General features: G+C 43.5%; 1 protein-coding gene across 11 annotated transcripts in view; it reads right to left on the bottom strand.

The window, feature by feature from the left end:
• The window catches only part of mrtfab (myocardin related transcription factor Ab), a 38,885-nt gene that overhangs the window by 7,312 nt on the left and 3,625 nt on the right, over window positions 1-27,948 (bottom strand). For 4 of the 11 annotated variants that reach the window (XM_068583039.1, XM_068583041.1, XM_068583046.1 and 1 more), the window contains exons 1-8: window positions 12,122-12,898; window positions 6,530-6,595; window positions 2,498-2,553; window positions 1,903-1,978; window positions 1,355-1,513; window positions 470-624; window positions 196-363; window positions 10-78 (exon numbers count right to left, since the gene is read on the bottom strand). In XM_068583039.1, the coding sequence (XP_068439140.1) occupies window positions 10-78; window positions 196-363; window positions 470-624; window positions 1,355-1,513; window positions 1,903-1,978; window positions 2,498-2,553; window positions 6,530-6,595; window positions 12,122-12,281 (909 nt within the window). In that variant the 5' untranslated portion in view covers window positions 12,282-12,898. Of the gene's footprint in view, window positions 1-9; window positions 82-195; window positions 364-469; window positions 625-1,354; window positions 1,514-1,902; window positions 1,979-2,497; window positions 2,554-6,529; window positions 6,596-12,121; window positions 12,899-22,687; window positions 22,788-26,103; window positions 26,270-27,948 lie in introns of those variants that run through there. The other 7 variants (XM_068583043.1, XM_068583050.1, XM_068583045.1 and 4 more) reach the window with 6 other exon arrangements.

The raw sequence follows: 27,948 nt of genomic DNA, 5'->3' as shown, positions 1-27,948 counted from the left end.
CTTGCTGACCTTGGGTTTGCTGTCCTTTGATTTCTTAGGTCTCTGTGAAGGACGGTCTGAACTCGTCTTCGTCTGAGACTGCTGACACAAATAGAGATTAAAGTCAGATGTATTCACAAGTCATCCAACTGGCAGGATGTTCAACTTGAAACGGGGAAATACTTTGTGGGAAAAGAGAGAAATAACCAGCATTACCCGCACCTTGACATGTCCAGTAGAGGGGCGGGAGTTTGTTAAGGTCACCATCGTCCCATTGGTCACTTTTGGGAATGGGGAGGAGTCAAGCCCATTCACTTGGAGAGGAGGAGGTGGTGGAAGAGGAGGAGGTGGAGGAGGAGGTGGAGGAGGGGACTGTGTGATAAACTGAGAAGATATTACTCTGGTTACTGGTGCGATCAAGTTTATCAGGACCCGCTTCATTTTACGACTGACGATTGCAACTTCTTTAAACCAAATCTTGCGACGGTACCTGTGTGGGGGACATGTCCCCGTTCTGGGTGAGCACGTCAGGAGGAGACAGCTGAGGGACGGCACTCAGGGGAGAGTCGTGATTGGCCAGCTGGTCTGGAGACAGCGCGTCGCTGCTGTCTTCGTCTAAAGACGAGCTCTCTCCCTTCTGAGAATCTGTGAAACATATTTTCAGATTCATGGGATGTCGTGGCGGTAGAGAAGTTATACAACACTATGTCCCATCTTTCAAAACAGGACTATGTCCAAACGTAGTTATTGTGTAACTGTGTGGCTTAGTTTGAATGGTATCATATCCAGTGGGATGACGCCACCTGTGGTTACAAAGAAGCGTGTGTTTGTACATCACCCTTAAAATACTGTATTACATATGTAGGTGTGTGTAGATACCTGGATGTTGTAATTGCACAGCTAAAGGTGTGTACAGAGACAACGTAATTTAGATTTTAGAGGAGGTGCAATTGCACACAAGGTCAGCGGTATAATGGCAACTCAATAATAGAGGTGACCGTGTTTTAGCAATAGACTTTATAAAGTATGGACAAAGTTAAGCAAGGTAAAAAACACTTACTTTGCACTCTGAATGCACCTTTAAAACCTGGTGCTTTGTGTTTACAAGTCATCACGAGTGTCGCAGGCGTGTTTGTGACAGCATGTCGTGCGTGCCTGAACGCTTTTTTAAAGGTAAATTATCTGTCAACTAAATAGTTTTGTTTCATCTGTACTGTATGTGTCTGTAATCTGGGTGCATTGTGTTATGTTTGAATGTGTTTGTATACGTGTATATTTATACTACGTGGCTACAATGTGTGTTAATGGAGCGAGGAGTTCTTCTGAAAGAGGTGCACATGCTGTACATTTCTTGATGACGTTTGTGTGTAGTTACCCAGCGGTGAGAGCACTGAGCAGTCGACAGACAGGATGTTCTTGTGAACCAGTTCGATGGGGCCAGGTCTGTGGGAGAGCTTGTCGTTGAGGTCGTCGGCCAGTCGCGCTCGCTTCAGCTGCAGCTGCTTGGCCTGCAGGGACGGCTCTGCCGACGTCTCTGCGCAGGACACAGCAAAACAATGTGCACGCAACTTTATTCATCAAGCGATTCATTTTCGCTCTGCAAGATACGACCAGGTACATGTTACGGAAATGCAAAATGCATAAGAGGCATACTGGCATCCCTTTAAATATGTTTGAGCCCATCTATGAAGACGGGAAGTTTAGTTTGTCGAATTCTAAGAAATTACAGTTTTTAGAAATTCAGACCATTGAAATAGGAACTATAGATGAGCCGTAAGACATGGAATTGGTTCCGTTTTGTTTACCGTATGCTTCCTTTTTTTTTTTTTTAAATAAACATTAATGTTTTTCAGCCTTTCATTCGAACACTTTTGAAATCGCGAAGAGAATTCTTCTAAAGTGAAGATCTCGATAAAAACTCACCCTCCAGAATGTGCATCCTGACCAGCTCAGAGCGCTCAGGACGACTCCGGATCTTTCTCTTCAGATAGTCCTCGGTCTGGGGACAACACATTATGGACGAGTGGCAGACGTAAGACAGAGGATCACAACCAAAAGGATGTGAGAGATAGAGAAGAAAAACGAGGAGGACAGGGCACAAGAGCTTGATGGACACTGAAATAAACTGCTGCTGTAGATCAGATAAGTCATTTAGAAGATATCCTGTTACATCGACAACACTCTGATTTATTTGTAGGTGATTTTCTGCAGTTACTGTTTTTGTTCTCTGTTTGTCCAGCAAAGACGGTTCTCGTTGTGAATACTAACGATGCTAAAAACTAAAAGCATCAACTGTGCATCTCCAGATGGCAGACAGAGGTAGATCTGACCTTGGGATATAAAAAAGAAATCATGCCATTAATGCTGAGCAACCCAGTTGCTTTGTGCAGCTTTTTACCTAATGAGTTCTACCTCGCTACTTTTTGTATGGACCCTCAAGTGTTCATTTGTTATTTCCTGTCATCATAGTATCAAGTGGCAATAGTGACGGTAGAATTCAATGACTAATTTTGCTCACCCTTGCTCGCTCCAGACTCCTCCGCTGTTCGTGAAAGGCTGCTGGGCTCTTCAGTGCTGCAAGGGGAGAGGGATGAAGGGGAGATGAACGCAGCTCACAAGGACTGATGATGATGGACCTGTTGGTCCTTTCAGCGAGTGACAGTGTGAGAACAGATACAGCGACAGAGGAAGACAGACTCAAAGCAGAAGTGGCTGCAGGATGAGAAGGTCAACAGTGCTATTCTCACCACACACTCTGATAACAGCCCAGTGGGCTGACGGGCCTCTGCAGCACGCTGTGTGTGCTGGACTAAAGCACTTTTCTGCAGTAAAAGCCACACGAGTAGTCACAGAAAATTGTACCTGCAATCAATCCCATGAGCCTAAATGTAACCATACTGCCTTTTTGTAACCTCTGTCTTCCTGTGTATTCTTTCTTTTAGATTGAACGGAGAAAAGAAGTTTAAATCGATAATTAGAAAAGAAATGTGTGAGTTTTCACATGAAAAGAGGCACTTTTTGATGTTTGGGTAACTCTCCAACCCCCAACACACACAATCTTATCAAGGTAGGAAAACCTTTTGTCAGACAAATGTGTGACAAACACCCCTGCATATATTCTGATTAATCTCCTAATCTTTTCATAAATCAGCACAATAGACCTGCATCACGATAGTTTTATAGCTATCTCAAACAGAAGAAACTACTGATGTGCACCGACTTTCATGCTGCATTTGGAGAATGCCTTTGGTGGATAGCAGACCTCCAAAACTTTATTAAAAGGTCAACCGTCTGTGTTAAGTCTGAGAGATGGACAGGAGATGGGAGTTAGTTGGATAGACGACACCACATCAAGAAAATCTACATTCATAACTGCACTCAGCCATAACTGTTGGCAATGTACCTTGTACATAGGCGCGTGTGTGCGTGCAAAACTATGCCTGTTTAACAGCAACAAAAATCATTAAGTTAAAAGAAAATTCAACGTAAGCAAGTCATATTCTATATCCATGAAAACGTTTAACAGATTTGATTTCATCTCTCCGTCTTATTTTTAAATAAAGTCTGTACGCAACACGGTTTGGTCTCATCAAGATATCGGTCCAACAGCACAATTTCCAAATTAATATCATGACTGGAAACTGAAGAAAGCATTTTCACGAGTACGCCTTGTAGCCGAAGAGCATCCAAACAGGCAAAAACAAAGACTCGACTGTATTTGGGGAAGGATATTGGGAGGTCAACGGCAGTTACTGTGATGCAACATGGCGCTCATCGGGTTGGTCAAGAGCTGGTGAAATTGTCCGCCAATGGAGTGCGAGTGTGTACATTCTGGCTACAGTGGGGCGTCGCATGCGACTGGGTGGAGTAGGAGGCATTCCTCATGTCACAACTCCTGAGATTTGAAGAAGACCTACACACCAGTTGTGACATAACCAACGGTTGAGATCACAACAAAACAGCAGACAAACTGCTCAGCTGATCCTGTAACTTCTGTCTGTTGAAAGTCAGCAAGACTCTTGCTCATGAAACAAGAGTTTGACTGAGAGAATAAATGAATAAATAGATAAGACTCATATTGGCCTTCAGTCACCTTGTTCGCCGACAATGACAGCGGTGCAAAGGAAAATGGGACTTAATTAAAAAACCAAATCCTCGGGCAGCGATGAGGCCTGGAGTTTTCCCAGACGCTGAACAGACAGAATTAATCCTTCTCATGACGTCGCTCTAATTGACACTTTATTCGGTTTCAGCAGCAAGAATGAAATGCAGTTGGATGTCTGAACAGCTGGTCTTCATGACTGCCAAACTTTTTACACTTGTAAGTTCACAGAAACCATAAAACATTCAAACGCCATCTGTATTGTGTACTTGGCTTTACCAAAACGCTGAAGAAGCAACAGAGTCAAAGACAACAAAACGGAGGTTCACCCCAAAGAGAAAGACCAGTAACAGGACAAGTTTCTAAAAATGAACTATTGATATAAAAACGCTCCTCATAAGATTTAATTCAGAAAATTATCTGAACATGTAAAGTGGAACTGAGCTCCTTCGACAGAGACGAAGCCTTTTCAAATCAGTTTTGCTTAAAGGGAACATGAATACAGAGACACAGACACAATCTATACAAAATATCTCAGCTGTTGCAATAGAAACTCTTGTCTTTCATTCGAAAAAACACGAGTAACCACAAGACACAGGAGCCCCGTCACTGCTCATTCACCCAGATATCTGCATTTAACTTCTGCTAATCTCTTGTGCTCTCTTGTCCAGAACAGCCTGCTTCACATGTTAACACAGGACAACAGCAGCCACTTAGGAGCCTCACTGCAGCAAGAAGGAGTTCAAGGGCCCTGCTTGAAACCCAGCAGCGGTTACTGAGAGAGGGAGGGTGGAAAGTTACTAACTCACCCCACCTACAACTGCAAAACTAGTGTGATAATTTGATACCACAGTGACACTGACCCTTCATCAGTTCCCACGATCTCCTTTACAGCAGAGCAACATAGTCCTTAACATGTCTATTAGTGATAAGAACCAGACTATTTACCATTAGTATTATTATTACTATGCCATTATTGATATAGATCACAATTTGGAGACGTCATGAAATGATTTCATTGAAAGTTAATAAGTGATGCATGTTCTTTAATCTTTAGCAGTTTTTATGATCGTTGACAGCCAACAATAGTGTCACGTGTTGGTCGATGAAGCAGCTCAAAAGCATCAGTTATGTCAGAACTGAAACGTATTTTAAGTAGGACAAAGAACAGCACTGAAAGCTTTTTTTAAAATGGAAAAGGGTGTTTCTGCTCCTCTTTTGACTGGCTTCAGCAAATTTGATTGACGGATCAGTCATCCAATCCCCTGCCAAGCATTGTTTTAAAAAGTGCCAGCCCTTAAAATTCAATAGTTGACTCTCAGATGTATCTCTGTAACAAATCATCTGGTGGGTCAAATCCTAAGGAACAAAGTAGGAACCTGTAAATACTAAATGTTGCCAGGTGTGAGACTCCATGCTGGCCACTTGAACAAGCACCTGGTCCAGGTGTCCACTCTGGTGCGTTCTTTCATGCCTAACCCATGCTTTTAAACGAAGGACAAGACAGATTAGCCATTTTAAGCCCATTGTTAATAGACTGATATGCCAACGAATTAGTCCAGGGTTATATTACGACTAACCAACAGCAGTGGTAGAATACAACAGCTACAAAACGTCTGACTTTTGAGGACAGGCAGCACTTCTTGGTTTCTTTAGTTTCTCTATCTGAACTGGGCTTAACCCCTTCAGGTTTCTACTGTAGACTTTGTCTCCAGGAGCTGTAATACACTGTATGACGATGGATAGGTGTGTTTTCTTTTTTAGAAAAGAACAAAACCTAAAAAAAGAAGCCTGGTACCGACCGCCCTCAACCACGTTTGACACAGAAACAGAGGAAAATACAAAATAAATATCTCTGCCTATTGCGATGTGCGGAACTCTGAAACAGGAAGTGGAAAGAGAAGAGGAAGCTGCCCCATTTGATAACACAAAGTGGTGCAAAGACACCAACAAATGTGACACATTCAGAACACACTACCATTAACTGTTGTATATAAGAGACCTGGATGCAACATCTCAACCTCCATAACATATACTGAAGATACGCTGACGTCAACAGTGGAAGACAATCCAATCAATCTCTGACAGGGACTGACAAGACGACTGATACCGTCGCATCAGGAAAGGGTTAACAGTTTGACTCGGCTCAAAGGCCCAGACACAATGCTCGATTTGCCAACTTTAGTTTCTGTCAAGCATCATAATAGTAAGACCCTCCACATGCTAAATACAAAACTATGCCGCTGCGCTACACACTCCAACACCAAATCTCTAGGCAAGTACTTCAGTTTGAGGTTTTTCTGTGGTGTGTATAGAGCATGTGCATCCCTGCAGATGATTGTACATGGAACATTATACCCTAAGGTCTATACGTTAACAGGGAACTACAACATGGACATTTGCAGAAAACAGTACATTTGAACGAAGAGACTTAAAGCTGAGACTTACGTGGCATGATCCCTTGGCTGACCAGTTCCTCTCTTGTACGTCTCTGCTGGAGTTTGAGCTGGAGGACTGCATGGAGACCGGAGAGGTGAGGGAGCAGAGAGAGGAGAAGAGAGAGTCAGTGACGGCCGGTGAGAGTAAGAAACTGCAGCGATGGAGGTCTGAGCGCTTGAAGCTTCCTTGTTGTCTTCATCGACGACTGCTCAGAAGTCCACCTGCTTCGTTCACGTACATAACCATTCACAAGAACCCGAATGCGTTTGGACTGACATGAAGAGGATGTGCACTCTGACGCCACATTCATCCTCTCATTTCCCCCTTCTTTCTTGGTTTTTTTTTTAAAGCTTGGAGGCGGGTACAAGTTGGGCTGTGAGCCGCTTACTACACACTTCCTGTTTCTCGAGTTTAAAAAATATATATATATATATATATATATATTTTGTTCCAAGTGTGCGCTGATGAACACGAAAATTTTATAAAAAATATTTAAGTAAAAAAGATGAGATGAACCAGAAAAAGGAGGGGGGTTAGAATGAAGACTGAAACAAGACCAGCCTCCATTCGAGGGAAAAAAATATGGTGCATATGATCGCACTGTCATTTTAAAACAGGAAGCTCTTGTTAGATAACACGGAGAGTTTTAAGGAACAACGCGGTGGACGAGAGGAGGAGGACCATGTTCAACTTTCTGCAGACACGTCTGGGCATCGGGCAGCCCAGTCGTTCTCATCTCGGTAACCTTTGAAGTGAAACTGATTCACAGATATCCTCTTTTTCTCCTCTCTGGGTGAACAGGAGGTTCCTCGGTTTAAGTCATGGGCTAACAGGCCAGAACACAATATGTGGTCTATACAATAATTACATACATGACATTTCTTGTATTTGCAATACGAATGGACAACATGTACCAATGTAACTCCGCCCTTATTACACCATGTGTGAGCCAACAATCCAGAACAATGTGTGAAAAAACACGATGCTGATGAGGGCACACTGTATAATCATTTTGGAAAGATGTACTTGACACATTATCACAAATAATTTCAGCCAAACAACCAATAATGTCCCAAAACTGTGGATTCTTGTGGATTCCCAGGCTTAATAATACCAAAAGAAAAACTAGTTGTCCCTCTTCTTCAGGCCAACCATGTAATATAAAGCTAATGGCTGAAAAAACATTGTATTTATCTATTTTATTTGAGGATAGCGTTGAGAAAAGATCGTGAACAGAGGATGACACGGTGGGATGAGGGTGACGGGGCATGTGATGAATTTCTACTAACAAAATGCCAATAAATATATGCATTTAGAAACAAAAACAACAACATATGGACAGCTGCAGACTGACCCATATTTGCTGCAGTATCTGTTTCACTACGGCACTGTGAGAATTTAGGGAAGTGACCCTTCAGTCAGTCAGACAGCACCCATGACAAGAAGCGAACGACGGGGTCACTGCCCACACTCGACAGTACCATGACGCTTTTCCTCAGGTCAAAGTAATCGATCATATACGTCCACTGGCAACTGCCTGTTTTGAAAGTGAGTTTGTGGCACACTTACTGTTCATATTGGTTTTACATACACAGAGTTTGATAGGATCAGCGGAAGGATTTACTTGTTATTATTACAAAGACAATTTCCCCCCCGCTCCAGTCAGATGTGACTCTGCTTTTATGTGTACCAGCTGTCCTGTTTGGGGTCGTGTCTGCTACACAAGCAGCACCTGTTCCCTGCGTACAAAGTGGCATCACTGGTGCTCACAGGCTAGCGAACCAGCTAGCCGTCCTGCGTAGCTGCTGCCGCGTTAGCTCTCCGTCACGACAAAACGGTCCAGGCCTGGACGGAAACGCTGCAACTTCCATACATTAACGTCAGAGCCCGTGCAAATAAATGTCCTTCTTTGCCTCTGAAGCTCCTCTGGCTTCTTCCAGCGCCGCTGGATTATATTTAAGAGAGCATGCTCTACATCGTGAGGGACTAGAGACTCTCCTCTGCAAGCAATAACATGTCGGAGGTGCAAACTCAGGGAGACAGCCAGGCGAGTTCAAGTATAAGTTGCACCGGCAGCTGAGAGATTAGTTTTCCCACAGCGGCAAACACAGCGGCAAACGCTGAGGAGACTCACGTGTTGCCTGAACCGACACTCGCAAACAAACACAAATAACAGACACACAGACACACACATGGCAGAGTTAAGGATGAGATGCCAAGCCACTTGGCACTTCTAGGGAAGAGGTTTATTCTGGGAAAGAGAATCTTACACTTTCACTCCATCCCAGCCTCACTTCTCACACACTCCTTCTCACACAGACAGGACGCTCAAGTCACTTATGTATTCTCTCCTGCACTCCCTCTGTCTTTATTCCTCTTCTCTGGCAGGAAGTGAACGGGAAGTTGCATTAGTTGTTTAGTCCAGGGGCCACAGTGGCTTGAGATGGCTGATATCAACCAAATGAATTGTTAAGCAGAGACAGTTTGTACAAATTAAAATAAAAAAAACTATAAAAATGAAAAAGCATCAGCCATAATTGTCCTAGTGGTCTGAATACCGAAGTCTCACAGTGACACCTCATACATTCTCACGACGGTGCCAAGTGTGAAATGCTGCAGTGGGGATAAAACTGTGGGCTGATGTGAGGAAAAGCAAATCATAAGAGAGAGTAGTATCGACAAATAGCATACAGGCAAGGACCCAAAAAACTAATACTAAACACATGGAGGGCAGAGTTTGTCGTTAATATAATCCTTAACAAAAAGTAAGCTCTGCATTTGAGACGTTCAAAGTTGTGCACACACACACACACACACACACACACACACACACACACACAGCTGATGACTCAAAATCAAGCGTTCACTGGATGCCAGAGTGAGAGAGATAAGAGAATAAACCTCAAACATCACGATGATGCAGCATCATCACAACACCGCAAGTCACGCTATTTCATCTCCCACGTACGTGAACGGAGGCGCACACGCGGCCCAAACCCTCCTACCAAACAACAAACACACACACACGTACAAATACCGATGGACATTGTCTTACAAGGTGATTATAATTTGTAAATTACCTTTTTCCAGCTCCCTGGAGGATAAAGGCATCATATTAGAATGTGGTCCATTGAGACCTGGACTAATGAGAACACACGCACACACACGCACACACACTTTGGCCGACAAGCAGAACATCGCTCTGCAGAAATGCTGCGTTCTGAACTGGCTGGCGAGCAGCCGTCCGTCCTCGCCCACTGCAAAAACTCTTACCTTGATCATAAGAGCAAGATGATCAGTGACAGCTAATTCAAATAAAGCTATTTTACCCTCACCACTGGTCCCAGCCCAAGTCCTTTGACACTAGCGGTGACAGATGACACAGGAGAGAGTGGACGCGTGTCGGAGGGCTGTTACTCAGTTCAAGGCCTGCACCGCTGCTCAGAAGTGGAGTCAAAGAGATTCAGGAAACAACTAATACGTCTGTCTGTGTATGTTGAGTTGTTTGATACTTAGTTATTTTGAAGCTGCCAACACACCGTCACCATGATGCTCTCTTTACTGAAAAGAGATGTTCGTGGCTCTCAGCTCCAAATATGCCCCTCCCTCTAGGAATATTCTCCCATGTATTGTTGGCATTGAAAGAGTAAAATCAACAATAAAAAAACAACAATTATTGAAACATTTCTGCCGTTGCGGTTGAAGAAAGACGATTCGAATACAAATGTTGATTATTTTTAAATCATTGTCTTTTTTTCCCCTCGCAAAATAATCAAAAAGCTAAAAGTTGCATGGTAGTTGTTTGAATAGTGAAAGATAGTAATATTTTATGCAGTTTCAAGGCCTACAGTATTAAGACGCGGTTAAGGAATCCTGTGTGCACAGCGGCACAAAGATCACATACATGACCTGCCACTTGTGAACAAGACACTTGATGGTGTAAAAGTAGTGGGGACAGAGGCAGAGACACTAAAGCTAAGCCTACACACAAGGACCACAGCAGCTCAGATGAAGGCAGCATGCTCCCAGACTGGGTGAAATGGTGGACACGAGGGTGGAAACATACAAGTACATGATTACGCTACCACACACTCAACCGACGAAACACAAGTCGCGCGGACCTCCTGCGCCAACTTTTCGCTTGGCATTGGCGCTGGAAAGCCTGCTAGTGTTCTTCTGCGTGAGCTCATCATTCGCACCGTTGCGGTGTGACTGCATCTGTTGAACAGAATGATGAACGCTGTGGCTTAGAGCAAATGTTTCACACATCAGTGAGGATGGAAAAGAGGCTAGAGGGCAGGAACAAAACAAGTTCACCGGCATTCACACCTTGGAAACCCTCCCAGTGCCTTTGCAGTGAATGCTACTTGTTTTAAAGTTCAAGAAGGACGAGCCAATTCAGAGGCTTCATGCGGTTTTCTTTCACTCACACTTTTGCTCGACATGACACAAGGCTGCTTTGAAGAATTTAGAAAAAAGTTAGCAATTCGCAAAATCAGCTGGAATAATAACTAACGGCTGTAGTGCCATGTTCGCAGTGACATTGCTGTTGTTAAAGGCGCTGCAGGCTGCTACATGTATGGTGCTTTTGAATTCCTTTCCTTCTCTCCAATCACTTGAACCTCATAGGAATGTTTTGTTTCAGCTGTAGTCTGTCATCTAGGACTCCCTGCTTGTTATGTGGGCTATAAACAAACTGAAGCTTATTTTACTGCTGCACTGACTGCAAACAATTCCAAATTAGGCTATATTAGGCTGGTATTTGATATTATTTCACTGTTGGCTGCCTTGAGTTTTCCCTTTAAAATGGAAAAATATATTTTTGTCTCTGCACTCAGACAGTGTTTGTCTTGGTCTCATTTCAGATCGGTCCAAATCACATCGAAATCCAAAAATGAGACAGTGAGTGTCACACCATCACATTTCGTGCAGCAGAGACTACAAAACTAAAACTGAAAAGATAAAAGCAGAAAATTCATTAAAAAAAACATAAAAAGTATTAGATATTAGTAGCTAGTTGGGCAATGTTTATGTGAGTGAGTCCCTGTTTTGTTTTGTTTGCTGTGCACGCTCCTCCAATGGTTTCACTCTATTCCACTGAACTACAAACACGTGGCGGTGATGTGCTAAGAAACGCATCAACGAGCCAGCAAAGGAATCAGAGAAGACTGCTCGCATGTGAATTGGGCGCACAATAGAGTAAAAACACAAAGAAAAATGTAAAAGGCTTTGCACATGAGAGCATCAGGTTCTTCAGGTCTCTCGGATGCACATAACGAGTTTGGCGAGTAAACATTAGGATCCACAGGGCCTCTTTCAGACTGAAGTAATGTGCGATGTGACTTTAACACCACAGGCTCAGTCATTTACACAGTTCCTAAATTTCGCATAGTGCTCAGAATAGTCTATTGAAAAGGTTTATCAGAGAGACCAGATAACCACGTCGACTTCCTTCCTTCCTACACAGGTCAATCAACCAAGTCGCTTAACTTTAGAAAAACCCAATTAACTATTCATGTGAAACCATAAAGTCCTGATATGAACCTGTTGACTGAATTACATACACGCAAATCATTTCAAATATCGTGTGTGTCTACTGACTATGTGCAGGTCCGGATCGCGCACCTTCTTTCAGGCTGTAATAGATAAGTCGGTCATGGTCCAGCATCAGTCCAGCCTTCTCCAGGTCGTCTCCCATTGGAGGAGAGCCCGGGGGGGAGGGCTCGAAGGACAGGCAATGGTTGGTGTCCAGCATTATCATTCAGAGAGGAGATAAATTATCTTGTAAACATTGAACTTCTCATTCAAAAGCGGCGGTCCTCCTCCTAAGTCCCGAATAGTGTCTGAAGAGGGAGGAAAGAAGAGTCCTTGATGTGTCAAAACTGCAACAGCTGTCCCCTCAATTGGCTCTCCGCTCCTTCTAAGGGAAGGACGTGAAGCAAATGCTTCGGATGACCCCTATACAAGCCAAAGAAAATCTCCTCTCAGACCAAAACGTGAAGGAAAAATGCTGCTAGCGCCTCTCCTCTCCTCTCCAAATGCCTCGCTCTTCTGTATCAGAGGAATCGATTGCTCCGGCTCAGATTCTCTCTCTCTTTCTCTTCTTCCTTCTGCTCTCTCCTTCCCTTGCAGTGGGAGCCCGGCGAGTCACGACAGCCGTGCTCTGCGAAGATTTCCCAGAGAGACGAGGGGCAGAAATCCACAGGACGAGTCGTGGACGAAAAAGAAATATGGGAGCCGAGCCGAGGACACTGGAAAGAGGCCGGCGGCGGAGGAAGAGAGGACGGCAGTGAGCGCGGCAGAGAGAGCGCCCAGAGAGACTGCTCCGGTTGCAGCTCCTCCTGATTCTCTCACACTCACACTCACACACACACACACACACACACACACACACACACACACACACACACACACACAGGGAGTGCCGATAAAGTTCTCCTGCTCAGCTGTTGCCATTCATTCACTGTTACAGTCTGGGGGATGCCACATGCTAACTCCTCTCCATCAAACACACAAACACAGAGAATCTGTTCTGATCACTTTCCAGACGACACACGCTTGCTCTTAAAAATGGTGACTCGTTAAATCTATAAACACCTCATACTGGCTCAGTGATGACTTCATCCAACATAATCGACCTTTGTCAGAGATACCTGGTAAATCTGATACTGAGATGAATCACACACACGCGCACACACACACACACACACACACACACACACACACACACACACACACACACACACACACACACACACACACACACACACACTCCAATTCGGGGGGGGGGGGGAGTCTGCCCTTGAGAAAAGGCGTCTCATTCAAACAGGGACTCTATGAAAAATGTTTGGAGAAGGAATGAGAATCCTACTGGACTGGTGCGACTGGAGTATCAATGGTGAAGCATCCTAATCCTGTCCCTGTCCCCGGTCGCACCCCCTGCCCCTCTGCTCTGTTTTAAATAGCAAGGCCAGCTGGCCATAAAGCGGCTATATTCAGCTTGGTATCACCTGTGCACTCGCAGGGTAAGGTTACTTTGAGGCACCACAAATCACTGCCTGCAAATACTCACACGCGCAAACTTTTAAGCCGCATTTCCCCCGGACTGAATCAATGTTTTATGAGGCGTGACACAAAAGGATGTATTGCTTTCCTACCTTTGATATCACTCTAACATACAGTGCAGAGAAGAGCCAACCTATTAATAAAACAAAGGCCTGAGTATGAATATCAAATGTGTAAACTCAGCACACTATGTGACATCGTGGCAGACCAGAACACCTCCATCACACGGATGACTGAAGGCACCTGAGAACACAGACAACACCTTGAACAAACGGATACTGCTATCGACAATAACTGTCTGTTATGAGTGTGTGATTAAAGTCCACCTGCTGTTATGATTCACAGTCTGGGCAGGAAACAGAGATGACAACACACACAGGGATTAGGATGTCGCCGCGTGGGTTGAGCCAATCCCGGCGACACGCATGCACACACACACATCAACTGACACAAAACATGTCAAACATGTGTGTTTGTTTTCATCCTCGTGGCTCGAGTCTGTTAAGCCCACTGATCCTAAAAAAAATAAAGTTTCTTCTTCTTCTTTGCAATCGTTTTCCCGCAACAAGACACAGGGATTTCCGTGGCAACATAAACATCATGAGAAGACAACAATTTACAACTAAACAGGAACGTATACGTTCTGCGTTGTGTGATAATTGTAACCTTGACCAACAAAGTGAAGCAGTAGTTTGCAGGGGAGTTTCATGGTTTCAGGGCTGAGTGGTCGTAGTGTGTGGGAACTACAGTTATGTTCTTTCCCATGACCACACTGAACTGTACTTTGTGTGGATGGAGGACGAAGTAACTAGGAACAATTAGATGACTATTTATCGAGGACCTATTACAGGACGAAGTAGCTAGGAAGCATTAGAGCCGACAGCCATGCTCGCGGCTCTGTGAGACAGCTGGTCTTTGAGTTAAATGCTAACACTTAGAAACATGCTCGCAATTATAGTTCCAACTTGATGATGTTTAGCATGTTCAGTCATGCTCTTGGCACTGTTGTTGAATTATTTCAGTCCGAACTAAAGCTACGGTGAACCAACTGTACAACAATCTGCAGAGCTGCCGGCACGGCTAAAAACAGAGCAAAGACTATTAACTATTAAGTATTCCTGGAGGTCGGCCAATTCTAAAATGTACTACTGCTATGTGCTGTTTTTTCAGCACGATGTTTGTATTAAGTATTAGGACCAAAACACTGGGCGGTCTAGCAAGAGAAATTATCTGTCATAGTTCTGGCTTTAGGCTATTTGGCCTTGGACATTTTTATCTGAGTCTTTCTGGTTCTGAAACAGAAATAAAACACTGCTGTTGGGGCAAGCAGGCAGGATGTGATTACTGTTTGAATGTCTTGCAGAAATACTGACTTCCTGTGGTTGTGGAAATGAATAGAAAACTCCTCCGCAGCTTCCAGTCGGTCAATGTAACCTGGACCACCCGGGGGCATAAACATCAGAAATATTTGTGGTTTTCTTGTAAAATGACATCTAATCATGCTGGTTTTTGGTATTGATATTTTACCAGAGAGCAGAGCAACCTGCATGCAAAAGCTACGGGGCGTTCGTCTAAATGTTTCAGGCCTGGCTAAGTGCATTGTCATTTCTCTAGTCAAAACATACTGCAGTATTTCATAATTTAGGCGTTAATAGAAAAAGAAGAGTTGATGGGCTTGTCAAGTCTAAGTTTAACTGTGCACAGGGCAGTCGTCCCTTTGTGTCGACTGTGCTGTTGCTGTGGAACCCCAAACATTATAGCTGCAAAACTAAATAGCCAATCAGCTGCAAAATATGACCTTCAATTAGTTGTTCATCTTAAAAAAAATGGTTAAAGTTGAGAGGAAAAAAAAGTCACTGCAGTCTCAATGTTTTCCATTTTCTACCCTTGGCGTGGAACATAATGACCCTCTTGGCACGGCGTGTCCTCCAGCAGGACCTGCCCAAAACAATCACCCCACCACATTCCATTAACCTTCCCACAACAATTAGAAGTTTCCGCAAAACCTCCCCCACTCATCACAAACAAACAAGACCGGGCAGGCCTGTTTCAGGTGAACCAAACATGAAGTGCCCATGAGGAATATTTAAGGGATTTCAAGGGTTTCCGTGTGTAATTGGCACTGGAACTCAACAACGTGCCTCCTGTTGACAAAAATGCCGCTCAGACCTCCTCGTCCAGCCGTAGCTGTGAATGTTTGAGATTAAATATCTCTTGCCACCTCCGTGGCATTTGTCGTACTCGAACCGGTGAAAATAAAATAACATTATTTGAAAAAACAAAAACTCATTCCACTTCAGCAGAAAGGTGCTGGGATTGTAAAACCTTTTATTTCCTTGTGTCGAAGGATCAAACCCTTATCTGAGGTGATAAACTTACAAAGCAGGTATTATGTTTGATTGCTAAAGGAAGGTTTACCACTGATAAGTCCGGGGCACATATATTTGCACTTGGCAGTTTACAACAATCACAAGGCAATAAAGGAAAGCACTTTGAAAAGCAGCATCTCTTTCACTTAAAGGTCTAGAGAGAGAGTGTACCATGCCATCAGCGTTGAAAGAATGAGAACACGTTACATGTTCACGCTCCTCACTCAGTACAGACCAAAATGTGTCGGTAGCATTTGTAATCAAAAGTGTTCCCAAAGTTGAATCTCAGGCTGCTTGACCAGATGTTTCCTTATACATCTTAAATTTTATGCTACACAACCTTTTCTATGAAACAGATGCAGAGAGCAGTTTGACATATTCTGTTCTGGTGTCAACATATTTATACTACCCGAACTAAGGTGTCAGGAAAGTTATTGTTTTGTTATCCGTAGAGGAATTTAACTCGGGAAAACACATTGTCAAAACACCCAGAAATACTCCCATATCATATTGATACTTCCCAGGATGTCCTGGGTTTTGAACAGACGTCCTTCGAGTCAGATGGATGAAGTATACGTCAGACTAAACTAACCAAACAAGCCCCGAACTGACAAAACAACAACCAGGGCACGTGCCAGTCTACCACAGGTCAGATCAGCCACTAACAATCCAGCAGGGGAAAACCAGAAGTTGTTTTTTCCTCTACTTTCCGCCCCCCCAGCCGTCTGTGGAATTTACCGGCACTGTTTGCATTTGCTGGTGACTCAACACTGACATCAGGCCTGTGATTTCATAGAGTTGATCCACTGAACTGCACAGAGATAGACCCTGAAGGAATGTGGCCTGTACTATCTGAAGCAAGGGGCTCACAGCAAGGGGAAAATAATAAATAACAGTGCTATAGGAAGCCTGCCTTTAAGAGGTCTAAATGACAACTCTGCATGTGTTTACAGATGAAGCAATTGTACAAGTCCTTCTGGGATATCAGATGTATAATCGCAAGCTGCTGTTGTGTTTTTCAATGGACCTTTTTATTAACTCAGACAGTACGTTGTGGAAGGAATGTTCACCTGCTGTTGGCCATACTGGGGTAACTTGACCCACCAGATGGTTTGGAAACTGTACATTTGGGCCAAGACTTCAAAAAAAATCATTGGAAAGTGATTGGATGAACCATCCGTGATAAAATGTCTTATGCAAGAAGAGCGAAAGCATTTTCTTGACAAAGAAAAGCCTTTAATAGCGTTTTCTGCTCTTCTTTTCACAACAATACTCATATATAGATATAACTGATGCTATTGCAGCATCTACGCCAACCTCTTCGGGAGTCGCCATGTTGCTTTGAACGAACAGTCGCCTCAGTCACCCCTGTAGCTGTCCGTAGCTCTTCACAGGACGCCGATTGGTCCTGGGACAATCGCATTATTGAAGCCTGAAAAGATGGGTTTTTGCATGTATGTGATCCCGCGAATACAGCCGCAGTGCAAGGTTCCCTGGATTTAATATTTTACTCAATGTATGCATCATAACTGCAGTGAAGTGTTGGACGCTTTTATTTAACCTACTAAATGGGAAAAAGCAACCTGGATTATGAGGTTTCAAGAAGCTTAAAACAAGCACAACAATAACAATTGAGCCTTCTGCACAACCAGATACACCCAGAGCAACATGGGAAATTAAAGCCAGATGAATACTGCTAAGACATGTTGTGTGTGAAGAAAAAGAAAAAGGTACTGCGTGGTCAAAGGTTCTTTGTTGAGTGGCCTTTGACCACCATGCTGCAGGAGCACCCGTCACACTGTCACACCTCGTCAATTAAAAGTAGTCCGACTCTGGTCTAATTGTATACTGTTGAAGGAGAGAGAATCATCTATAAGAGCCCAACTGTTAAATGAAAGGAGAGGCACAGACCAGCTGGCAGCTGTTAGCATCTGGTAACATAAACCTTCCTTGTAAACCAGAAAGCACTGAATGGAAGGGAGGGGGGGTTTTCAGAGAGGACTAAAGGGTGAGAGAGAAGAAAAACAGTCGGAGAGGGGTGTTCCCCGTCCAGTGATGATGGCAGCTATGCACACAGGCTGTTGCATAACTCGAACATCTGACAATATTTTTTTATTGGAACAAACCCCCCAAACCTCCTGCCCCACTTACAGAGGAAACACTGCTTTCTTTTCTCCTTCACGATTGGTTTCTATTTCAATCCTACGACAACAGACCCCTGGGCAGACCAACAACAACAAAAAAGCAGGCCAAAGCCAACTATCACAACGGAGAGTACGGGCAAATAAAGAGAACTACTAGGAAATCAAAGTGAGGGTAAGAGCATGTGTACAGCAAGTGGACAGAGAGGGTTTTTAACCTGGACGTGAGATTCTCTCTGAGACTGTATGTGTGTGTTCTTGCTGGGTTTTATAGGCTTTCACTCCTTTCTTGTATACAACATCTAAAATAAGCCGAGCTGTTCATTTTCTTCAGAGACCAAAAGGGCAGGTTTTCCATAAGACAATGCCTTTAAATGGCGACAAAGGTTTAGGACACTAAATTACATTTATAAGAGACATGATGTCATAGAAATGCGGCGCGCTCATTGCTTCTCCTCATGTACAGGAATCTCAAAATCAATCTTGTCAAAGCACTGTAGACATGTGAGGCGCTTGGAGATCTGGTTTATTGCAGATAGAAATCACTCTTTCCCTTGCTGATGCATCCCACTGATAAGTTAACGTATTTTGTGGCAGGCTGTCCTCACAGTGACCCCATGAAAGACACAAAACATATAAGTTGGCTTGTTTCTACAGCGCTACCGCCAGCCACATTACTGAAGCTAAAAATAAAAGACACAGTACAGGCCCGTCCAAAACCCTTCGGAAAGAGTATGTGAACACGAGAATGAACGAGGTATCGAGTGACCACGTGGCCCTGATGACCATTTCAATGCAAGCACAAACCGCCGTGATCTTAATTTTGCTCTGACAGTGGACACACACACACACAGACACACATACACAGTGGTGGCCATGTCATCAGAGTAAAACAGCGACAAACTGGTGAGACGGGAGGTGAGCCCTCTCGGTTTGCCTGGACTCTCCCAGGTCTGGTGACACTTGATGCGATCTACTGCCATCAACTAAGTTTCCCCGTTTGTGGGCCGAGAAAGACGGCTCCATTCCCACGCTTCCTTGGACATCAAACTATTCTACAGGGATTTTCTGACATTTGGAATCCTTAAATATGTTTTAGACGCAGCTAAAGTTAAAATAGGACTTGCAGAACTACAGCACCGCGACGCTGTCGCCTCACGCTGCCATCGACACTGACTTTCCTACTGCACATGGCTCTGCATCTGAGTCACTCTAAAGACACACAACAGGCTCCCGGTGACCTCTGCTTCATTCACCAGCTACCATTAAGTGTGTCTTGCTTGGTATTAGCAGGTGACTCACAGGCTAATGGCTGTTCTATTATTCAGAAACAACAGACTATGTTGAGTTGGAGACGAGGCACAAAGTAAACAAACTGGAGGATGCATGTCTTCTGGCTGTGTTGCTTGAGGGCTGCCTGCAGCGCCAGGCTTGGACCTGTGACAGAAGGAACTGTTTTAACTGTGCTAAATTCATTCACATATTTAATAAATAGGCGGTTTGAAGTGGATAATGTTGGTATGAATTGGCCCTTAAGCAATCACTTTTGTTAAAAGCAAAACGCTGTCAGTAAATCCAGTAGTTTTTAAATACAAACAAGCGCTAGCTTGTGCTGCGTAACAATGCAAGACTGCTGGGAATTGTAAAACATCATGTCGTAGCATGTTGATGAATTAGCACAAGATGAATTTCCACCAAACACTGATTATTTATGTGCATATCTGTGTCTGTGCTGCACCCGTTCCCAAATCGCCCACCAAAACATGAGGGATTTTACAAAAATGAGTATACAGGTGTAGAAAGTAGAAATGTATGTTGTGCAACATCTGTGGAGGCTAATGTGTGTTTGCACACTCCATGCATGTGTTAAACGATACGTGGGTGTGCTTGTGTGTGTCTTTAAAGATCACTGAGCTACATGAGTGGTCTTGTACTACCTACCTGCGGGTGGTGCAGGCACCGTTATCCTGTTGCTACTAGCAGGAGTACGATGCTGATAAAGTCATATTCTTTAGCTTTGGGCTACAGATCTGAAGCTGTTCGGTTACGTTCGCTCACTACTCATCATCTACCAGGAATTTACTGGATCACAAATCAAATAATGCGAGTCTGTTGGTGCTTGTTGAAAATGCCGTGCTGTCAGGACACTGTGAAAATGGAAGGCTACCAAAGCCTTTGAGTGCATGTCCAGGTCTCAGCAGTGACATGAGCTGTGAAGTGTGTGTGTGTCTGTGTGCACTGGTGAGTCATTCGTAGTCGGTGGGTGTGTGCAGTTCTGGACACATTTAAGATTCAAGCCTCTCGCCTCCGTTGCATAAATATGGTGCGTGGATGTTTATTAGACTGAAAGCTGTTTACGTTCACCGAAACCTACGACATGCTTAGATTCAGCCCGTTGCGTAACGCCGCTGAGATGCAGTTTATTATGGTCGGACACGCAGGTATTCTCTTATCATAAAATACACGTACCGATTCTTTCGATGACATGTAGTGTATGTCCTCAAACTAAAATTACCATGGGTTCAAAACATGCCGCTGCCATTACAACAGTTTTTATGTGTTGGATTGTCAGAGATTATTTAATACCCAAGCATGCATGGAGCTGGATTATGTTGGCTGCAGCTGCTGTGTTTGGATTAGACTTGAACACACCTTCCCTCCCTCCCCATGTCGTACGGTACTTTGTTATGGTGTCATTTTTCCATTCTTCCTTGTGTCCCCATTCTTTCTTTACATTTCCTGGTTCTCTTTTCTCCTCTTCCTTGCTATCTCTCAGTCTCTCTCCATCTCATTCTTCCCTCTCCGACTCTCAGCCTGACGGAGTGCTGTTGGGCCTCTGCCGCTGGCAGCATCCCAATCTGTTACATAACTGTACCATCAGCCTCCCTGAATCACTGCTGGGCTAGGCTAGCCTCGGCCAGCGTGCATGTGTGTGTGTGTGTGTGTGTGTGTGTGTGTGTGTGTGTGTGTGTGTGTGTGTGTGTGTGTGTATATATATATATATATATATATATATATATATATATATATATATATATATATATGTGTGTGTATATATATATATATATATACACACACACACACATACATATATATACATACATATATATATACACACACATACATATACATATATATACACACACACACACACACACACACACACACACACACACACACACACACACACACACACACACACACACACACACACACACACACATATATATTGCTATAGTATCTTAGGGACTGCACTGTCCAGCAAAATAATCGCTCTGAAAACCCAGATTTCTTTCTCGATTTGGATTTCTGATGACAAACTGATCATTTGTGCCGCTTGTCGAGCAGAACCAAGCACCAGTGACACAACAGGGCAGGAAAAGCTACGGTCCATTATGCAATGGGGTGGGGACGAAGAAGGACGTGATCTTTATCTTTTTATGTTTACAAGTCTGGGTGGTTTATCTACATTTAGCCACACAATTCCCCATTTATATTTCCAGTCAATAAACACAGCCAGGATCTCGTATTCAGAGTCTGGACCAGTTGAATTAAAACTTGCCTGTGTGGTTGCATCACACGAGGGATAAGCAAACAATTTATTTGATTAGTCCCTTCAACTGTTTGTACAGTCGAGGCAATAATCAGTGAATCAGCTGACGTAGTGGCTGGTTGGAACCAACACCTGCAGACTCTCAAGCCGCAGTGGCAAATGATTAAAAATCACTGCTCGGGCTTCCTGAGGACAGGGCTGCCTGGCACACACCCGAAAAACTGTCTTGTTGCATTCATCATTTACGATCCACTCTCTTGTCTCTGTAGTAGTAGTGTCAGTAGTCCGTGACAGGATCTGGGACAATCTGTTCTGACTGAAATGAGTAGGTCATTTCCACTTCAATCTGGGGCAGAGTCTGTGACTAACGGGGGCTGTGTTCTCTCTTCCTTCTCCCTGAGTTAAACCCAGACTCTCCAGGCCGGCCGGATCCTGGATCCTGGCCTGCAGTCTGTCCGCGGGGAGTTTCCTTTATCTGAGAAAAGCCGAATTCATCAACCACACCTCTTGACCCCTCTCTCCACCCTCTCCGGCCCAAGAGTGTTCCTCGCAAATCTGACCTCACCGCCCGGTCCCCACGAGCTCAGACATATATGTTGACTGCTTTTACACTATACAGGCTCTACAACATTGATGACAATTGAAGTTTATATCTACTTTAAATAGAAAAGTGAAAATTTACACCTCATTATGCACATTTTTAATTAAGGACCGTGATCAAGGCTTTAAGTTTCTAATATGCTTTTACTTTTGGTTGACAGTCGTGCTGTCTGTCTGCAGAAAAGAGTGTTTAAAAGTTAGTAACATCGATGCACAGCACACAAACAAGAACCGAATACCAAGTCTTAAGACCGCAGTGTCAATTCACCCAACATTTACTGCCACATGCGTGCGCTCACACCTGCTTCTGTAGTAAGCAAAGCTCAGCTTAAAGCACACCTCACAACAAACTTTACACACACACACACACACACACACACACACACACACACACACACACACACACACACACAATAGCGTGTACTCAAATGAACTTTACCTGACGGGATAGTCATTTTCCTCTGCACCATGCTGAGGGGAGGCTTCACCCTCCCGGCAAGATTAAAGGCTCATATTCCCAAACAAGCACAATGAATAGTGTGAAGAAAAAAAACAACAACAGCGGCGGCAGCAGCAGCAGCAGCAGAAGGTTGAAGTCAAGTCCAGCAAGAGAAAAGCCAAAATAAACACGCTCTCCTCTCACCGGCAGCTGGTACTCCACAGGTAGTAGTGCACCTCACATTGCCTTTCTGTGGATTGTCTGTCTACAAGTGTGTGCACGCCCCGACAGAGAGGGCGTGTGTAGGTCTGCGTGTCTGCCCCTTTGCGCTCCGTGGAGAACAACAAGGTCCACCCCAAGGTTTACGATCTCTCCGTTGCAACACCTTTGTTTCGCTCCTGCTCCTAGTAGTTAAAATAATTAAAATAAAAAAAAACTTTTGGTAACTATTCTGTACTCTTAGCCAGTTATAAAGTACAAATAGAAAAAAAAAACACACAAAAAACAAGCTGGTGCCAAGCCTCACTTCCACAAGTATCAGTAACACGCTCCCTCCTCCTTGCTTCGCGTTTCCCCTCGCCTTTCCTTCTGTTCCCTCTCTGAGAAGTTATGCAATACTGCCATTACAGACATGACCGCCCCCTCCCCTCTTCTTCCCTTTCCTCCTCCTCCTCCTCCTGCCCACACTCCCACTCTCGCTCCTCTGCCTCAAAGTTTCGAGTGATCTCAGTCACATTAACAGTCACACCTTGGTTTGCTCCATTACAAATTACAAGTTCGTGATGGGAACACATGACGGGTGATGTAAATGCTTTTAAGGCCATTCTCTGTTACGTCAGCCTTTCATGTATTCAATCAAAGCTGACTCTCTCTCTCTCACACACACACACACACACACACACACACACACACACACACACACACACACACACACACACACACGCACACACACACGCACACACACACACACACACACACGTGACTGAGGAAGGAACTTGTGCAGTAAACACACAGCACCCTGGTGTCAGAGATAAGGCTTTGATGAGCTTTACCATGTGAGCATTTAATATTCTTTTCACAGCCCAAATGTATGCCCGTGGAAATGGACATGCCGTCACATGCAACGCATCTCGCCAGCGCTCTGAAAGCATCTTTGTGTAAAATAAGCTGCAGGAGAGCCTGCAGCAACATGTCTGCTTTCCGCTAGCATGATGAAATGTGTGTAGGTTAACAAGAGCAGGGGTTGTTTCACTTCAGGAGTGGCAGCCTTAGGCTGGGTGGGAAAGTCCTTTGTGTGTCTCCGAGAGATAAACATGTTCCTGTGACGAGTCGCCACAGTAACATGACTATGTTGTGAATGACGTAAACATCACTTGAAATATTGTTCATGCAAAAATGAATCAAGTCTTGCATGTGTGTATCCATCTCATTGCAGCATGAGGTTAAAGCCGGCTGTACTGTGCCCCAACTCTTTTGTCATCGTTGATTTGTACTGTATGTGTTGTGCATTACGCTACGCTACTGTTGGGTCCCGTTGAAGATGGTAAATCATTTACTGGTACAACCTGATCCAATGTTCCCCTCCAACCGCATGTCAACGTACTGCGACTCCACAAAACCTCGAGGCCAACGCCCAGCTCGGCACAATGGACAATGTGGCTGCCTTTTCTGATAAAGCAAGGTGCCTGCATGTGTGTATGCAACATTTTAAAAGCTCCGTTTTGTTGACGTAAGTCATGCCAATGTGTAACTGCAAAAATATGCCTTAGTTTTGGCTTAAAACTGAGTATTTTTGACTTGGTCTAGTGAGAAAGATGCTATTTGATCTCACATGCTACTACATAGCTGAACCAAGTCGACTGGAAGTTCTTTTTTGATTTGTGTTTTTCAAAAACCACAACAGGAAACAACCTTGAAACAGATTTTATGGGTAAAAGAAAAAGATATATTACATCTGCAAGCCAGCAATTGCTTGTACTTGGAGCAAAAAAACCATAATACAAACCACAGACTAACTGCAACTGCCCAAATGTTTGAATGGAGAAACATCCCCATTGTAATTTTGCAGAGCTCAAAGTGAGGTCTCCAACAGTCAAAAACCCAAAGATATTGAATTTACAAGGCAAGCTCATCTGTAGTGAACCTTTCATCAACAAAGCAATACAAAATACTCAAAAAGACATAAAGTGACATAGAACAAAATCCACACAATGGAGAAGCTAAAGTCATCAAACGTTTGACATTTCCAATTAAAAAAAAAAAGACTTAAACAATGAATGTGGTATCGCTAAATAGTTACAACTGAATGACTAAACCAATTCATCGGTTGAGCTCTAGAGGCCCGAGCATATTCAGCTATTACTCTGTGATAACAGACAACAAAGGATAGTAAGCTCATCTTACCTTTGTGAGATTCAAAAGGTAAGATGAGCTTAAGCTGAGTTTCATTCATCCACTCTGGTTTGGTTTAGTTTCACACAACCAATAACAAGTGAACCAAATACATCATTGCAGCAACGTAATCCTTTCCACCGCGATTTAAAAAGGAAGCTGCAGCACGCGTGAAGGAATCTCAGCTCTTAAACTAACCCGAGGCACAAAAAAGGGCTACAGAGTCTTAAGTCCACACAGCAAACGTGCAGCACAGTCTAATCTACTGTAACAAGAGGTCAGAGAAGAGGAGCAAACCAATTAGGTACCGCAGCTTCTTCACTCCCTGCTGAGACGTCAGTGCACACAACCTTGTACGTAGAAACACAGACACCCACTTTCACCTGAGCACTTGAATCTCCATGGTTTCTTAAATACCCTCTGCGGTGACATAGGCTCTCTACTGACAAATGAACAAGACATCCAGACACATCTGATGTTGATCTTTCTGCCTCTCAGATAATAGTTTTTGTTTGAGTTAAGACAATTTGTGTAACGTGTTCTGTGTGCTCACGATTTTAGTTTGAAGGAATAGAGGTTGGCTATGAGCCACCACTGAAGGATGAGAAGTACTGTACTACGCCAAAGTATTCACTTGAACCGGAGGCGAGCGCGTTAGCATGCAGAGTGGAGGCGCTGAACATTCACTCAGCAGCTCAGACAAAAAGTGGTCCTAAAGCCAGAATTAAATCTATTAATACAACATGAATTCATCTTATCATTATATCTTTGAGAAATTGTATATAATAAGTGAGTGGACAACGGGACACCATTTTGTTTTTAAGCCAAAACACTACATAGCACTTATGAGGTGCTCTTTTCGTGCAAAGTGTGATTGCACTGTTCGTTTGGCCCTTACATTGCTTGACAGATGTAGTTGAGCTATTCTGCGCCAAAAAAAATATAGCAAGAAGATTGTGTTGGCTTCTCTGACCAATGTGCCAATGATGGAAAGAGCAAACAGTGTGCATGCGCCACAGGCTCACCATTCTTTCTCTCCTGCAGAGGCCACGGGATGGATCCAGGCTGAAGGGACAGCTCCTGCAGCTCAGTGGTCACGGCCTCGCTCTGAGGGCTGACGGCGACCTCCATGCTACCAGGACTTAGCTGCTCCCCGCTCTGTGGGTGTAGCGCTGCCAGGGTGACGGAGACCTGTAGCACACAGAGGACATCCGAGAAAGTTTAGGGACCAATCAAAAAGGGTGATATTAGGACAATTAACTTTTCATTTAAAAAGGTGCAAATAGTAAAAGTTCATTGGTTCTCTGTCAAATATAAACAATAAAATAAAACAATTTGGTTTAGTTTATTTATCCAATATTAAGTTTGGGTGCGTTGGAGACTTGAGACTTAGAAAACTTATATAAATACATGGATTGATCTAGAAAATGAAGCTATGTAGTTGACTTTTTGCTTAAGCAATGTGGCACCACCACAGCTGAGTCAGTTTGTGGAAGAATACAGTGCTTTTCAGCATAAACTATGATAACGATTAGGAAATATGCTCTTGGGTCTAATTTCTAAAGTCCTTGTAGCCCCTACTATGCTCCATTTATTTTCAATAAAGGACAGATGGTATCACTTCATTAGAAAACCGTTATGTATTCGGAAAGCAATGAAATAAAATAATAAAGATAAATGATACTTAGGGCAATTTACAGGCTGCAACAAGACTATAAGCTAGTCCCAGGAAACTGAGCACCACTGTTTTCCTCCTCTGCGTTCGTCTCTGTGCAGGGTTTTAGACGAGGGGATTAAATCAGCCATCAGGGAAGAATTTGCATGTTTGAGCTTTTACAACTGTTGCTGTGGCCGCTGCTTTAGAAAAGGCACAACTCACTCTGTTTATGGATTGTTTTACTTTTACTTTTTAACAACCTGTGATTTCCATACATTTAAACCGTGTAACAACTTACTCTCAGAGCTGGAGGATTTTCAATAAGGGAAGCTATAAAAGATGTGCATGTTTGTGTCTGTGTTGCATGTACAAAACAACAAATATCCTCATTGAGGACAACTGAGGTTGAGTTTAAAGCCAAGTTGAGAGTTGAAATGAGGCTTATTAATATAGAGACTAACTCAAGTCAAGACACAGCGATGTAAAGAGAAAGCTTGGATGTTGATCGTCACATGGCAGCACATTTCATAAATATATAAAGACCAAAATATAGAAGGGAATTAACAAAACCACTGCCATAAACAAAGCCACAAGAACCTTTGGCAAGACATTATACACCACAAGTGAGTAGACTCTGAGTCTGTTGCAGCCATCTTTTTGTAATCACGTCATTCTGGGATCAAGTCCAATATAAATAATGTGAATTTTCCTCTGTGGCCGACATTAATCTGCAGGTTAAAAGATCCAACATACAATTAAATAACTTTAAAACAGGACTGCTTCCAACGCAATCCATGCTTTCAGCAAACTTATTTACATTTACTTTTGCTCAAGCTACTTGGGCTACAAGAGACATAATAGCCTCCATACACATGATTATCCCAATATTAATAATCGTATCTGCAAAATCAAACAAACTGACGTTCAAGACAATAAAACGGTTTGACTGTTACTAAAAAGCCACCGATCAAGCTATGTGTATTTGTCAAACACAGATTTAAATAACTAAATATTGGTTTTACTTAATATCTTTCTCAGAATAGGGCCGATCACAGCAGACATTTTGCTTTGTCATAGCAAGAAAGCACAGGTGTTGCTAACAACATTAACATAGCTTAACTATAACTTAGCTCCTTCTATTACATCGTGACGAATATGTCAAAAGTATCTTCTGTGAGAACGGCCCGTTATTAATTTGGAGGAACGGAAACTG

The sequence above is a fragment of the Clinocottus analis genome, unplaced genomic scaffold, assembly GCF_023055335.1.
Source record: "Clinocottus analis isolate CAN_PGR_092001 unplaced genomic scaffold, fCliAna1.0.p SCAF_19, whole genome shotgun sequence".
In the NCBI taxonomy this organism is placed as follows: Eukaryota; Metazoa; Chordata; class Actinopteri; order Perciformes; family Cottidae; genus Clinocottus; species Clinocottus analis.
Note: the sequence above shows the minus strand (reverse complement) of the source record. Positions and strands in the feature narration are given on the sequence as shown.